Source organism: Temnothorax longispinosus, chromosome 4 (assembly GCF_030848805.1).
Source record: "Temnothorax longispinosus isolate EJ_2023e chromosome 4, Tlon_JGU_v1, whole genome shotgun sequence".
Taxonomy (NCBI): domain Eukaryota; kingdom Metazoa; phylum Arthropoda; class Insecta; order Hymenoptera; family Formicidae; genus Temnothorax; species Temnothorax longispinosus.
Genome location: NC_092361.1, coordinates 3,514,417 through 3,531,283, shown reverse-complemented (window position 1 = coordinate 3,531,283; position 16,867 = coordinate 3,514,417). Strand labels below are relative to the sequence as shown.

Here is a 16,867-nt window from a genome sequence, read left to right as displayed (position 1 = left end):
TGCTAACGTTTTCTTATTTTTCGTTATATATATACATATTTCCGATTTGAATATTCTCGCTCTCAGCTCTGCCCTTTTATTCTTTCTTTTGCAGTTATTTCTATTTTCTAGAGAGTTGTAAAAGATTACTTGAAAGTTTTAAAAATTCCTTTCTATTATACTATATTCTTTCTTTTCAAATAACATTTCTCGGCAAGGATCAGGTAAATTTTCCCCCGTTCCCCTCGCTATTGTATCATTGTACGAAAGAAACAGAAAAACCGTTGAATCCCTGTGTCCTCTGTCCCTTAGGAACAAAGCATAAGTTAAAAGAAATTTTATAACAGGTATTTGGGGGAGGTTCGTTAAGTTCAAAAGCTCTCTAGCTTTCTCGAAAGTACGACGGCGTTGACGGCGTGGCTGGCGGCGGCGGCTCGCGGCGGCGCGCGCACGCGCACGCGCGGCGGCGGCTCGGCGCCGCTCGGCCGGCGCTCGTGCGTTTCCGTGAAGGCACGGGGCGCGCGATTGGCCGCGCGGCGGCCGCTCGACGTAGGCCGGCCAATCGGCGGCCGCGTTACACGAGCGTGGCGCGATGTGTTTATCCGGTCGCCTGGGATGCACGTCCGTCGCCCGTCGATCCGTCGTCCATGTCCATTGCGAACACCAGCAGTGAGCAGGCAGGAGTTAACATCATAGTGAGACAGAAGGTACCATCCTGGTTTGCTTGTCTCTACACCACCTTACCACCATGGGTGAGACGGAGAAGCAGCCCGAACAACCCAAGGCTGTCCAGCAGAAGATGGTCATCGGTGAGCGAATAATAATCCGGAGTATACGCGCTATTATTTCCGCGGCGCGCGCGGGCGGGCGTTCTTCCCCGAGTCCCCGCGTCTACCCGATCTACGCCGCGGCGGAAGGAGATTCTCTCGGCGGCGGTCTCTCTTCCGCCGTCGCAGCGTTCCTCGTAATGGCGTCTCCACGCGCGGGAGCGGCGGCGGCCTCCGGAGCCATGTGGCCCGGCGTCCGCGAGAATCCTCGCCGGATCTCCGGCGGGGCCTCGTTCGGGCGCGTCGCGCCGGGCATCGGCGGGCGTAGCGGGCGCGAGACGACATTTTCGGCCTCCATTTTTCCATCAGCTGATGCTCCCTCGTCGCCCGACGGAGTTTCTTCGCGGCCGCGGTTCCTCGACGCGGACCCGTGCTCGCGTCCTGGCCATCGATTTTCGCCCGTCGCCGCGTCACTCGCTCGCCCGCGTCGCGTCGCGTCGCGTCACGTCGCGTCGGATCGCGTCGCATAACCTGAAAATCGACGGTGAAACGGGGGCGAAGCGAGCGAAAAAAAAATGATGCGGAGGAGATTTTCCAGAGCGTTCGGTCTTTCTCCGCCCGAGATCCATGGCGATATCTTTCCCCTCCGCGCCGGAGGGGAATCTCTCTTTCTCGCCGCGTGGATCCGAAATATCCTCGCCCGCGCGCGCCTCCACGTTTTTCGTTATGTAAGCGCGTCTCGCCGCGTGCTCCTCGCGGCGTGCCCGCTTTTGCCGCGCCTCCGAACTCGGGAGATCGACCGATCCCGCACTTCCGCCACGTGAAGACGCTCACGTTATTTCGAAAACCATCGTGTAAAGATATATATTTTGTAATTCTGTATTCTGAGACTCGAGAGAGAGAGAGACGGAATATATCGATGGAACATTCCTTTTTTTCTAGAACGATCGATGAACATCAAATTTGAGTTTGTCTCCAGAAATGTCCAATTTCTACAAACCTCTCTAAAATGCTATTATTATGCTTAATTTGTGTGTACACGTTTTCTTAAAATTCATAATAAGATCCAGTAAGTAGAACGTATTCAATCACGTCTACTTTGTTCCTAAACTGAGAAATAATTGAAGATCAAATTTGAATTATAATTTTATCTTCAGAAATATTAAATTCCTACAAAATTCTCTAAAATGCTATTAAACTATGTGTACATATCTTGTTAAAACTTATAAGATTCAATAGAATATCAATAATTCAGTCGTGTTTTACTCTTTTCCTTAAACTGAGAAATAATTGAAGATCAAATTTGAATTATAAATTTATCTCCAGAAATATCCAATTCCTACTAATCTATTTAAAATGTTATTAATTTATGTGCACACGTTTTATTAAAATTCATAAGAAGATTCAATAGAGCGTATTCAATCGCGTCTACTTTTTTCCTAAACTGAAAAATAATTGAAGAGATCAAATTTGAATTATAAATTTATCTCCAGAAATATCCCATTCTTACTAATCTATTTAAAATGTTATTAATTTATGTGCACACGTTTTATTAAAACTCATAATAAGATTCAATAGAGCGTATTTAATCGCGTCTACTTTTTTCCTAAACTGAAAAATAATTGAAGAGATCAAATTTGAATTATAAATTTACCTCCAGAAATATCCAATTCCTACTAATCTATTTAAAATGTTATTAATTTATGTGCACACGTTTTATTAAAATTCATAATAAGATTCAATGGAACACGTCCAACCGCGTCTATTTTTTTTCTTAAACTGAGAAATGGTTGAAGAGATGGTTGAAGAGATTATTGATTAAATTAAGATTATATAAATTTATCTCCAAAAATATTAAACTCTTACTAATCTATTTAAAATGCTATTAATTTATGAACAGGCGTTTTATTAAAATTCATAATAAGATTCAATGAAACATATTCAATTGCGTCTTTTTCGATTTTCCTGGCCCGAGAAGTCGTTAAAGATCAAATTCGATCGAGAAAGTTCGTTGCAAGAGTCTGTCGATCACTCCGGGAATTTTATGAGTTAAGTTTATCTTGAAAACGTCCAGAAACTAATTACATAGACTAATTATCTAGTGTTAGGCTGTTAATGTACGTATCAGATTGTGCCTCATTAAAATTCACGTTTAGAAATGTTTCTATGCCCTCGTTAATGTCCAATCAAGTCATTATACTTTAATCGAGTTTTAAATTACGTTCGTATCTCAAGATTGTTGAGATAGGAAGGTGGTGCCTTTTGATATAAATTCCACGAACATTAATCATTTGATTGTTCAGGGAATATTACGCAGATTCTCAAAACCCGAGGAATTTCGTCGGTGTGATCACGATCCTATCGTTGGCTGCCACCAATTTCGACCTTCGTTTGAGTTACACTGACAAGGTCGCGTGTAACTGTTGTGAAGATTTGTCTTATCATATTTTCGTCGAAACGCAAGATCGAAACGGGCGGTGTACATGTAATAACATACGCTACGCTCTCCAACGGAATTTACATTCCCTTCATGAATTCATACATTTTCGAAAGCCCCTCCGGACAACTTTGCATTTCCTTAAAATTCAAAGATATACACGTATTTGCTTTAGAGACCATTCGAAATTAGTATGTGAGAAATTTAAATTAATCACTCGTGTCACCATCGCTCGTCTAATCGCATTACTTTTCCCCTGTCGATCTTATCTCTCGCTCGATTTTCTCCGACTTCTAACGCATTATTCCTGGAAATATTATTCACCATATGTAAAAACGGTAGCCGTTGTATTTCGTCTTCGAACATGCTTACGTGTCCGTAAACACGTGATAATAATACGTACCTGCGGTTAAGCACGTTATTTCCCTCTTGAAGGTCGCTTTCACAATTTAATAATAACAATAAGTAACAGGCAACATTTTCCTGACTCATTATTCATGCACGCGATTCGAATATTCTGGATACAGTTTTCTTTATATAATTACATCTTTTATTATTATTATTTTTTTTCTTAAATTATACCGCAACATTTTAACGCAAACGAAAGTTATGAGTTGGTCATCCTTGAATTTTGTTCTGAATTTTATACACAATTGCATGCGCACCACATGTATCACATTTATCATGAAACTTTTTTTTTATTTCAGCGAACAAAGTGACCGGAACTGTGAAATGGTTCAATGTCAAGAGTGGCTACGGTTTCATTAATAGGTCAGTAATTATTATTTCGCAACTGCCTCGCGCTTTTCTCTATTTTTTTTTCATCATTTGCGACGCTCGCCCCTTTACGTATTACTAGATTGAAGAGAACGCATCCACCTCTCTGTTCGCTTGCCTGTCCGTGTGTGTGCGTGCGAGTGTCGTGTGTGGGCGTAAGGGTTACTCATACACTATTAATTTAAACGTCCACTTCGCGCCGCAACCGAGTATTAAAGCGACATATTAACCGTTGCATCTGCCATGAAAAATTCCCCGCGAACACGTCGCGAAATGTCTAATTATTTTTTTTCGCCGCTTTATTCTCTTATCCGCAAACCGCGTTTGAAATTATGTTTGCTCATATTCCGCGTGCATCGCGCGTTAATTTGCGAAATAAATTTTCCGCGACTTCCGTCGCGCGCGTTAAATTATTCAAGAAGAATGTTGTCTGACGCACGCGGCTGTCCCTTGAGAAAATTTTCGTTTTCGCGTTAATAGCTATTTGTCAATCCATAATTTCACGCTCTCCTCTGAAAAATCTCGAAGCAAAATAAATATTTGTAACTTCTTTCGAGAAATCTCGAAGCAAAGTAAATGAAACATCCGTTAGATTTAACATTTAATTTTAATTTAATGAAACATATTTATTTTCTTAATCAATGGTCATCTGTTTTATCATCGACAATTTGTTCTCATTCTACTCTTCTAATTCTCTTCATTCGAACCGTTTATAATAGAACGTGCGTGAATTTCTGGACTGATATCTGACGCTATTAATTTTGCGTTTCGCCTTCGGCCTGAAAATTTAACATAAGATTTGGGACGCGAGAAACCGTCGAGACTAATTGATAACGATTTCAGCGCGCACGGTGGTAGTCTAACTAATATTAGGAAAATCGCCGTCCCCGCTGCAGGTTCGACCTGCAACCTCGACCTGGCACCACGCCGCACGGAAAATAGACGCTTCATTCGGCACGTGGACGGGCCGTATAGAAACGTAGGAGCCGGTTCCTCGCTATTTCGAGGTCTCTCTATTTACCTGGCGGATTGCCAGGAGATTTTCGCGCGCCCGCGCGGTAGTGCTTGACGCGTGAGGAACTTTCGCGCGCGCGCGCGCGATCAGACAACAGGCTCTTTCGAGCGTTTCGCGACGAGGACGAAGCCGTGTTTCGGAAAAGGAATTCGCGCAACATGTGTGACTTCTCGCTCGACTTCCCGGCGTTCTTTCTTGCGTATATACATGGGAGGGGGCGGAAAATAGTTTCGCACGATCGTTCTTAAACTCGAACGTTTACCTACCTGCCCTCGAGAGATCTCGAATGCACTTTCACTCTGACACAAAACGGTACTCGACGTGTCGCAAAATATTAGAAATGACCGTTACGATGCAGCTGTATTTTACAGAAATAGAATAATAACGCTTTCCTTGAATTGTCCCCAACGACGAGCAAATTGTCGCGTGTCAGATACTCGGGTTTTTTTTTCACTTTCAAGTACTTATCTTCAGAAATGTAAAAGTGTAATAGATATTTGTATTGCTTGTTTTAATATCGGTATCTTATCTTTTTAAGAGCGCCAGGAATACATATATAAAAGATAGTCTATATATAAAATTCTATAAATTATTGATTTATAATTTTATATTTATATATAAAGTTAATAATTATATGATTTATATATATTAAATATTTCTCTCAAAATGTAAAAATTTATTTATATTTTTGGAAGGAGTTTCAACGTTATGTCTCATATCTGTTGATCATTCAGACTTATTTACAAGTGATTTTTTGGTAAAGATATAAATTTATTAAATTTATCAATATGCGCGATTGTCTTCTTGATAATTAGAATAATCTTTAAATTTAGAATACGTAGAAGGAAATTGTTTTACAATGTGTGGCTATTCATTTAGAATAGAAACGAAAATCTCTTTCAATCTCACTCAGAATTATTTGAAGATATTTCCGGGACAATATTCTCTAATTCTCTACGAATCTGCAAAATTATAAATGAATTAGTAGTCACCTGGGAATCTGTTCTTAAAATCATACGTTTTGTTGGAACCTAATAGTATTTACCGAGAATACCGAGTCCATTGTTCATTCGTCGTGTTCGCCTCAAATTCGGCGAATTCGATTGTACCACAATGGGAGAGCAACGTTCCGCCTCAATACCCATTGGATCGTAACCATTAATTATTCGGTATCGATCCATGTTCTGAGGCAAACACTGAAATTTCGCTACGATAGATTTCTGTTTGTACAACTGATATTAAACTTGACAAGTAGAAGGTACAGTGAATCGTTTGTGTGTTGTCGTTTAAATTAATGAGAAAATAATAATTTTTAACGATTGTGCACCCGTATAATAATGCATTAATTTTGCTTCTCGTAAAGATAATTAAACAAAATGAATGTCGAGGCAGGTAATTCGGTGATTCGACTCTGAAAACATGATTTAATTTTTGTACCTGATTCACCTTTTGTTAAATGCGCGTGGGGAAGGGGAGTCGCTGTCTAGCTGTGACAGCTGGCGTTTGCGTACGAGTTGTATTTCTCTTCTAATTGTGTGCAACGTGCAGGGTTCTATGACCTCTCTACTCCGTGCTTTGCTCCGCAGCTTCATGGATTCCGATTATGTCTGTACGTCTGCGAATCCATGCGTAGGACAGATGTAAATACATATCGTCATGCGCGACGCGTGTATGTACATGGCGCAACTTTGTAGAGAATGTAAATTACGCGGATCTCGTATTAAATGCGATTATGTCAAATTTCACGAGCAGGTGGACGCAATCATGCTTTCTTATGATTAAACAAGAACTTGACGCGAATTAAAAAAGAAATGTGAATTGTGGTCGTTTTGAAATGGACATTCAGAGTTGTTTCGAATATAATAATCGTCTGCCATCACGAAATTGCTTAATATGGAAATAATCAATGGTCTATCGTAATATTTGTTTAAAAATTATTAAAAATAATAAATACTGATAAATACTTATTATTTTTATACAGTATATATATATATATATATATATATTAATCTTAACTTAAAAACTTACTGTAAAGATATAAACATCGACTGCTTTTTTAACACAATTATTCGTCCTGTCTGTTTCAGAAATGATACCAAGGAAGATGTATTCGTCCATCAAGTAAGTGTCTCATTTAATACGTTAATTAGCGTCAATATTTTTAAGGTAATCTCACTATATGTCGATGTTATGTGTAATTGTAGTCGGCCATCGTCAAGAACAACCCGAGAAAGGCCGTGCGCAGCGTGGGAGATGGCGAGGTCGTCGAGTTCGACGTCGTTATCGGCGAGAAGGGCCACGAAGCCGCCAATGTCACCGGTCCAGCGGGTGAAGCAGTAAAAGGTTCACCCTATGCCGCGGACAAACGTCGCGGGTATCGCGGTATCCACTGGGTGTATCCGAGACGCGGCAATGGTCGACCGCAGAATCGTAGATCACGCGAAGGCCAGGAGGGTTACGAGCAAGGTACGTTGTCTCTACCATTTGTTTAAATCTCAATTTGTTTGTTCTTTCAGAGTGATTTGTTTTTTAAGAGTGATTTGCCTGTTTGATGATTTAGGCGAAGGAAAGGTCGGCGGTGATGACTCAAATGCCGAGGGAGGCGGCCAGCCACAGCAGCAACAGCGTCGTTATAGGCTACGTCGTCATTATGACGGTTATTACCGTGGAGGACGGCGTTCCGGGCCCAATTCAGCGCAGCAAGGAGATAATGCTGGCGAAGGTGGTGAGCAAGCGGAAGGAACCGGCGGCGAGGGTGGCGCTCCCCCGCGCGGTGGTGGTCGTGGACGCGGTGGTCCATCACGACGTTACTTCCGCCGCAATTTCCGCGGAGGAAGAGGTGGTGGTCCGCCACGACGTCCTCGCAGCCAGGATGGCCAGGTAAGGGTTAGTATCTAACCCTAGCCAAGCTAGCGTTTCTTAATATCGTTACAGCTAGTATACAAAGGTGTCGAATTAAACTTATTAATTGCGAATTGGCATGTTTCCTGAATCTCACACGCGTTGTTTCATCCAGAGTTCCGAGATTGTATTTTAATACTTTTTAATTCTTTATTAAATTGTATCATGTTAAGAAAACGCTCGAGACGCTTCTTAGAGGCAATATTCTTATAAAGAATATGTAATTACTATAAGTACGATATTTCTAAACTGCTATTTTAATTTAATTGTATCAAAATTGTGATATTAGTTTAAAGTAGAAACAATTTGACAATTAATTTAATATTATATGAGGAAAGTGTTTTATAGTTGTGGAAATATCATATTCTTGTATTGTACATAATGTTTTTCCGTCGTCGGTTAAGACGTTTCGAACAACGCGACCTTGGAACTGTAGGTGAAATACTCTATTTCTTATTTGCATTCGGTTTAAAACAGTTTTGTTCTGCTGTACATTAATTTTTATTACGTCAAACACGGTTCACCAGAAAATTCACCTCGGTTGCTTTCACCTATATATGGTGTACATTATCCCTTTGTTATTTCTTTCTGACAACAATACTGCATTATTCCATAGTAATCAACGGACTTTGCACAATGATGACTATGTAAACGTTCGTTTATTTCAATTTTGCATTCTTGCAAATGATAAGTCGTGTTTCAAATCTGAACTAGCTGTTTAAACCTGCACGGTAGTTATTATAATGAAAAGAAAGGAAACTCAGTAGTATTAGGTTTATAAGAATATTGTTTTAGATGCATTTCCCTAGAAATTATATTCGTATTTGTCAGCAATATTCTACAATTTCCTTTTTATACCAACGCATTATCCGCGCACGGAGTATGTGTTCTGTGCTGTTTGTGAATAACTTTTTTTTTTATTACACCTTGTAAAACAATAAAGTATTTTATACGAGCATCTTAACGAATTTTCTACAATCGGCAAGGCACCCGCATACCGAAATTAGGTACATTGTAAAATTAGGTGACCGATGACGAGGCTGTTGGCGAGAGTGCACTCGGTAATTCGCGGAGAAATCCACGACCACGTTACAGACGACGATTAGTAAGACGACCTCGTGCGACGTCGAGTCAACAGACGAACACGGTAGAGAATTTGCCATCTGCGGAGACAAAACGCAAATCTCCCAATTCCTCTCCTGTCACCCCTCCTCGAACACAGGTCACCGACATCCCTCCCGAGTCCTGCGATAAATCCACAAAGGTATTATTGGTTCTACCCTTTCTTACTCAAGGTAGAAAGTAACACGTGTTATCTTAGATATTCTTTACCGACGACAATTAACGAACGATTTTATCAATCAGGTTTACGAATATGTCTTTGCATATATACGCAAATATACGGTTTAACGTAAAACTGGAGTGAATAAAAATTTACATTGTCGCAATATGAATCACAAGTTTCACCTACATTACATCTGCATAAATATCTATTTCTTCGTCAACGAATTGCACTCGTCAACATTTATTTTCTTTTTCATGCGTGCATTCAATCGTACATTTTAAATGCGAGTCAGAAGTTGATATGTATAAGCCTCTCAGAAGCCAAGATGTGAATTCCGCTTTCTACACTTTTAATTTTAATATCAAAAAAATTAATTTACAACTTCACTAATTTACAACTTTTCTTTACTTTTTATTTCGTGGAGTTGATTTGGCTTCCGGTTTCCGGGAGGCTCGTACGTAACTCCGACGCAGTGAAGTATCGAAGCAGTAGACGTGGGAATTTTGCAAATTGAAACGAACGAGAGAACGCTTTTGATTAGGAGACTGCGAATGCGCGATCCGTCGACAAATACAGAGCGGTAGCGCTTAGCACACACTGTTTGCACGTGTCTCTTTGTACTCTTTTCAGTCGGAGCAGAAGTCTGATGCACCTAAAGATTCGGATGCACCTGCCGCTGCCCCTGCTCCACAGGTAACGTCGCTTTGTTTTTTTTCCCCTTCTTTTTGATCTCGCAGAAGCTCGTCTCGGTTGCCGGAGTTTTCAGTCACTTACACTTCCGGCATTAGGTGCGATCGACGAAGCGGATCTTCCGATTTACTTGCTCTCTGTTACTTTCCTCCTTTCGTTTTCACATTTTTCTAGAAGGAATTGCATTTTCCACACAGCTCTTACACAGATATATAGACGATTATAGTAAAAATAGTTTAACCACGCGTCGCATAATTGCTATTCACGTGATATTGCTCTTGCGCATCTTCACGCAACGAATAATGTTCGTCAATTGTGTATGTTTGCAGGAGAGCCAGCCGGTGCAGAACACCACCACCGAAAGCACCGCCTAACCGAGACAGGATCTCGCGCTATTACCGCAGGACACTCCTTTTTAACATATAACACCAACACCCGTTATACACTGCAGCATCGACAACAGCCAACAAAACAATTGCAAAAAAATCTTTAAAAAAAATAACAAAAAAAATCAACAAACACTACTCCACACTCTCTCCACGAAAGCAAATTAAAATTAAGATACGTATGAAAATTGAGAGGCGTACAGCTATGCCTGGCGCGTTCCTTCAGCGAGATAAACGTAGCGAATTCTGCGCTTCTGATATCTTAGGCTTGATTTTAGCTATTTCGCTGAGAGAACTCGTTAGGAATGGCCGCGTGCTTCTCGTTTCGGGAATTTGGACAGAAGGGTAAAGCAATTACGGAGTACGGAGCGATGAACTCGAGCGCGGCAATAGATATCTATATATAAATATATATAATTTTTGTTTTTGTTTTTTGTGTATTTCTTGTTTCGTACATTACTTCTAATTTTTCTCCGGCGAGGCGCATTATAAATCGTTTCATCGATATACGATATTTGAGTTTATTGCTACATTTCCGCGAGCTTTCTTCACTTTCGGCGGCTTTTCCATCAAAAGGAGTAGTGAAAACCGATTACGTGGCTACTGTTGATAAACGAGTCCCACTTAAATATTTGCCTATCTCGAAGTCAGTCGTTTCTTTTCGGAATATATTTCGAAATTGGTGAGCTTACCGTATTGCTTTCACTCTTTCAGTAAGAAGAGTTGGAGTCATCGTGACCAAATGTCACTATCCTTGAGTATCTCAAAATTGTACTGTTAATTGCAAGGTGATCACGATTGATCAATAAGCATAGAATAAATGCAGTATTTTGGTACTCAGGGAACGACAATGCGGCCGTGGTTCCAATTTTCTTATTTACTTTACAGGCGATCACAAGCAGAAACGATTATTGTAATAGCATTTATCTTGGCCATATTTTTACAATTGTTAATATTGGCCCCTGGTGGGTCTCCGGCGGTATATTATTAATTAGCGATTATTGTTTTGACTTTATTCATTATATTGGTTAGTCATGGAATTGGGCGCGAAAACTCGTGAGGTGTCACGCCGCGAGTCTTCCCGAGCTGCGAGCGGCGCACGAAGAGATACTGAAATGCGGTCCCGTTCTTTTTTTCGACAAAGCAATGCGTATTAATTGTATTCTATCATTCGTGTTATCGGGCCTGAAGACACTTTAGATCGGCCGCAAGGCAGAGAGGACGGCTCCTCACCGTGAGACCTCACTGACTTCCGCGCGTGAATAAATCGTCCGGTTTTTTCTAGAATTGACGTCGATCGACTGTGCACCGGGCAGGTCGTTTTTTTTTTAATATTAAATCACTGACCGCTTGCATGCGGCAATCGACTCGATTTGACTTTTCGGAACAAGAGCCGGGCGTATCATACATTGGCTCGACTGACAATACGAATATCGTAGACTGTCATGAGAGTACGAAGGAGAGAAGCGAACAAGTGTGTGAGAGAGAGAAAAAACAAACTTTGTATAATTTTGCATGAAACTAATTTTTAAAATTTTAGTTTGTAGTATCGTCGACGGATAATAAAATAAATATATATGTCTACTTTCTTTAAAAAAAAAGGAAAAAGAAAAATTTTGAAACATCTCTATTTGGCGAAACTTCATTTGATTTCTGATTTCCGTCTATATCCAGGCGACACAAAGGTCTGCGAGATCACCACAACATCACGAAGGTCCATTAGACAAAGATACATCCTAATCTTTCACACGTCTTCGTGTCGTTTGGGTGTAGCGTTACCGATGTTACACGGTGTTTATTGTTTCCGTCGTCGTGTAGTTCTGTGCTCGTCGACCAGTGATGCGCAAAATGTATTCGCGAATGAGGAACGATTAACAGATAACGCGCGTGCAAATGCCCCGTGTGCGAAATACGTATAGAAACATGCATATTTTCGCGAGAAAGAGAGAGACGTAACGGGCGTGGATTTTATTCACGCTGTTCGCTTCGACGGATATGCATATTGAAAATCGTTGCTCGCGAATACAGTTTGTCCCAAATTGCCACCACTGACACGCGGTAGTCGTACCCTCTGTCTGGGTGCCGGCAGGAGTATTCCGCCCAAAGACATTACCGTACATATATCCACCACGATGATCGTCTTTAATTGTGTCTCACTGTCCTACCACGTCCCGTTTGTGAAGTAGCGTCTGCCACGCCACGAAACCCGAGTGTGTCGATTCTTCGTAAAAATTGCATAATATCGTTTGTTTGTGTATACGAGAGAAAAATCTGAGAGATCGAGAAGTTCTGGTACCTCGAGGTACGAAACATCCGATTGGTCAGGATTAGCAGTTTAAGGGAATAATAAGGAGAGAGGAGTAAGGAAGGAAGAGAAAGAGAGAGTGTGTGCGTGAGTGTGGTGCCAAGTGGAGAGAGATTAAACACGCGGTTACGTTACGGCGGACGTGCGTTTATATATTTGTATATGCAACACTTTTACAACCGAATAGCGAGATGAAAGTGAGAAATAAGCGAGGAGGCGATCGAACGCCGATCCTATTCCGAAGTCGCCGTAAATATATATATTTCTTTTTTTTTCTTATTCGACTCCGTGGAAAGAAAACCCAGCGGACACGAGATGCTGTCGATCGACGCGCGTTTCACCTGCGTTTTTCCGGTTTTCTATTACACCGCAATCCGCGTCCGTTGGAACAAAAGCACGTGGCGATTCTTCGGACCGCGCTGTATTAACGTAATCACTCTCCGTTGTCTAACGTAACCGCGCGTTCCCACGAAAAAACACGGTAGAAAGAAATATAAAAAAGAAAAAAAAGAAAAAAGAAATCCAAGCAGAGACGGCCTCTCGAGACAGCGGAAGAGCGAGAGGCGCGGAACAAGCAAAAATTTTCAAGCGGCACGCCGAACCGGGCGTGCGATTGTAACTGCAAAAAAAGAACAATGCATGTGTTAACAGTGAATATCAGAGTTAAAACGAAAAACCAAAGCCGTGAGGGCAAAACCGAAAGAAATCGAATCACGAGCGAATCCAGCAGCTAAACTTCACACGCGGTTAAAAAAAATAGAAAGAAAGAAGAGAAAGAAACCCGGGGGTGTAGTAACCGAGAAAATGAGTTTGCGTACTTAGTCGTTCGGATTTATCGCCGTGGTCGAGACGTCTCGACGCGGCCGTCAGTCAATCGCGATCGCGTACATGTTCGTTGCGAAAAAGTTGAAAGACGGCTTACGATCGGGCGAACGCGGAAAGTTCGCGGAGAAGAATTCGTAGATTCAAAGATAAGAATTCGATCCGTGGACCACGTAATAGCGCGCGCGCGCGGTCCATTAGCCGAAAATCCGCGGGAAGCGCTCGCGAGGGAAAGCGGAAGAGAGATTTTCCCCGCGAGCCGGTGCTTCGTATGTTAAACACCTTTCCCCGGTTCGGGAGGCGAGTTTGCATCTCCCGTCGAGATTCTTTAACATACGAAGCGTCCGATCGCGATGCGCGCGCGATTGTTTGCGCGCTCCAAGATCTCGTGTTCTCCGCGAACGCGCGGATTTAAACGGCCGTGTGCCGCGTTTGCAAGATTTCGCGATTTGTCATCGGTGTTTTTCGGTTCTCGTCACCGTGGGGAGGAACGGAGACTCGAGTCGCCGTCCGGACTTGGGAGAGCGGACGAAAAATTCGTCCTCCGCCGGAGAGAGGATCCTTCGGGAAGGAAGGAGGAGCCGCGATCGCGCGCGATCCTTCTCGCTCGAAATTTCCGTCGTGCATTCGCGTCGTGTCCACCCCCGGCAAAAACATTCGCGATAAAAAGGGGTATCACGTCGCGACAGTCAATTAGATCCGATTCGGGTTTCACGCGAATAAAGGCGATACTCGAGTTATATAACATATATCGCGGGAAAGAGAGATAGAGAGAGAGAGAGACGGAGACGTGGACGAGAAACGAAAGAGAAGAACAGGAGAAAAAGAAGCGAAATCCCGATCGAGGAGACGTTCAACTCTTTCGAGAGATAAAGAAAAAAAAATAAATAAGAGAAAATCCATCAAAAGACCTCGACGGACGCCGGGCACGACGCCGTCGTCGACGTCGTCCGAGCGTGTCTCGAGATAAAGTCGTCCGTCGACTGACTTTCCCCCCTCCCCTCCCAATGAATTTTGTACCGAAACGTGAAACTCTAAATGCTAATTTCATACACGGAATTTAATTTTTTCACGAGAAACATGTGCATTATAAAAAATAAATCCACCAAAAAAATCGCAAAAGTTATAAATCGAAACATGCGTTCTGTTTCATTCGATCCCCTCGCTTATCCCGATGTTCCTCATTACCTTAGATTATCATCGTGTAAACAACCAACATGCTCGCAAAGCGCAAAAATATATTGACGCAGAATCCGCAATTTTATTGAAAAGGTAATTATGATCGGGTCGAGTGGAACGAGAATGCAGGTAAAAATAAAATTTCAAGTTGAATTAATAGCGGAAATATGCGCGTATGTGCGTTGATAAATTTTATTTAATTATTCGTATCAATTTATCCTCGCATGAAATTCCGAGATTTACAGCGTACTTGAAATAAAATGTGGCGCGATCTACGGTCATGAAATTATACAGAACGGAATATTGCGAAATTCGCCATTGAATATACGAATCAGATATTTAATCTTTAATTCCGCCGCGGAGGAATTTCTGAGGTAATGCAATTGACGAGTCCCCGGCGGAATTGTACGTACGCATTTCACATATATGTGTAATTTCACGCGGCGATGTTGATCGGAGCTCGGGTAGAAGTTATAGGTATAATGCATTCCCGTCATAGAGAATTTCCAATAATACCGGTATTACGGTGGCACTTAATCACCTTTCGCAAGGTATATAAATTAATTTTCCGTCCCAGCGTTAATCTCTCGTATAGCAACGATCAGCAGTAACCGTACGCGACACCGTAATTGACACAACGGATTCGGCTTCCATATTACAGATTCGTCATTATGAATTATAAATTATCCGATCCGCGCGTCGAGCAACGTCCGTACGTGCTTTAACGATCACGGTTAAATTCTGCATTTATCTGCAGCGCAAAATGCGTTATCCATGCGAATCTCCACGCATAGTGGGAAAATATTTCTTTTTATTTCAAAACATGCTTTTAAACTTAAAAGCAGAATACCTTTGCCTTAAAGTTGTAGTTTCGCTCGGAAAATCTTTGTATCGATACGTGGAAGATTCGAAAACAGTTCAGTTTGATCGCAAAACAATTCTAGATAATGCAAACTCTTTGCGGTAAATAAAAATATCTTTCGTTATATACCTTTTGGATATCAAATCTCCAGTTTTCAACGATGTTATTTTTGCGCGAAAAATATGATTCATTATGTAGTTAAAACGACGAAAACAGAATGATAAATTAATCCGTAATTTTCAGACAACGCGCGTGTTTAAAAAATATTTCAAAGACATTTTTCTTAAAACATTTTTAAGACTTTATTAATCTCTAACAAGACTGGCCTCTTTTTTGGACGACCTTTTTAGTTTTAGTGCTAGAACATTTTTTTTTTGTTCTTGCCAGTGGATTGAACTACGAAAAAGACGGCGCCACACCAGCGCCTAATATTAGGCTTCCTGTCCCGGAAAGGTTAAAAGTTTTAAAAAGTCTTGTTTTCAACTTTCTGAAAAGACGTCTAGAAGTTATTTTTTATAAGACATTTTTTAGAATGTATATAGCTTAAACATTATTGACCGTATTTGAAATAAAATTAAAAGTTCTTGAAATTTTAGATGGTGCAACCTTCTTGCAAATTATATTCTCTTTAATATTTTGAGATATTTGAAATTGTAATTCTTAGAATTTTAAATATTAATTTAAAAAAATTAATATTTAAAATAATATTCACATAATACTTCACGTATGATCATAGAAATAATTTGAGAATTCGCTGGTGTACTTATCGTATTTCCGATACAGATTGCGTAGTGCACTCTCGTAAATAACTCAACATGCCGTTGCAGAGCGGCCAGCGATTGTCACGAACAGAAGAAAAAGGTTAACAGGTTGTGTCGGATTTGAGTCCTTTAATCCGGATATATAATGCAATACGTGAGTACGCAACAGCTATATGTATACATCCGGCAGTCTGTATGTACGCACTTTTTGCCGCATATGCGATGATAAATACACGGTCTATTACGCAAGAGATGAGAGAGCGTCGTCTGCATATCCGAAAGAAAAATCATTTTACTAAACCATTTTATTTTGAAAGAAGAAATAAGCGGAGAGGAGATACACAAGGGATTTAACAAAATATGCACTTTAATTATTATAATTTAAAAAAGTACGATGGAGAATGGAAGGTGCTCTACTTTATTATTTCGCTGTAAATAATTCTTGGCGTTCTCCGGGAGTCTATCGTAAATACTTCCTCGACGTAGTTGTTAAACGAGACGACGGGATTTCTTAACGTTAAGATTGGCAGAATTCCATGCTTTTCGCGTTCGGGGCAGAACGAGAGGAAGATGTAAGAGCAAAAAGCCGTACGACTTATCAGAAACTCCCCGACCGTATGTTTTCACAGATAGAGATACGATACACCGTGCAAAGGTACACACACCCACGCACACGTATACACACACATACACAGCTATAT

General features: G+C 41.1%; 1 protein-coding gene across 4 annotated transcripts; it reads left to right on the top strand.

Moving 5' to 3' along the window:
* The first annotated feature begins 603 nt into the window (after nt 1-603).
* On the top strand, nt 604-14,500 carry Yps (ypsilon schachtel). 4 transcript variants are annotated; one of them, XM_071775660.1, is made up of 7 exons: nt 604-788; nt 3,891-3,954; nt 7,063-7,096; nt 7,180-7,441; nt 7,536-7,855; nt 9,792-9,854; nt 10,181-14,500. In XM_071775660.1, the coding sequence occupies exons 1-7, from the start codon at nt 728-730 to the stop codon at nt 10,223-10,225; spliced, it is 849 nt and encodes a 282-aa protein (XP_071631761.1). In that variant the 5' UTR covers nt 604-727; the 3' UTR covers nt 10,226-14,500. The 4 variants fall into 4 exon arrangements, with proteins under 4 accessions (XP_071631761.1, XP_071631760.1, XP_071631763.1 ...); XM_071775659.1 differs by having other exon boundaries at nt 605-788; nt 7,536-7,861; XM_071775662.1 differs by lacking the exon at nt 9,792-9,854 and having other exon boundaries at nt 605-788.
* The last annotated feature ends 2,367 nt before the right edge of the window (nt 14,501-16,867 follow it).

Bases quoted from the DNA above. Each gene is read 5' to 3' on its own strand.
- Yps (XM_071775659.1), top strand. From the start codon at position 728: ATGGGTGAGACGGAGAAGCAGCCCGAACAACCCAAGGCTGTCCAGCAG. The intron at 789-3,890 runs GTGAGCGAATAA...TTTTTATTTCAG, and splicing joins CCAGCAGAAGATGGTCATCG to CGAACAAAGTGACCGGAACT. The intron at 3,955-7,062 runs GTCAGTAATTAT...TGTCTGTTTCAG, and splicing joins GGCTACGGTTTCATTAATAG to AAATGATACCAAGGAAGATG.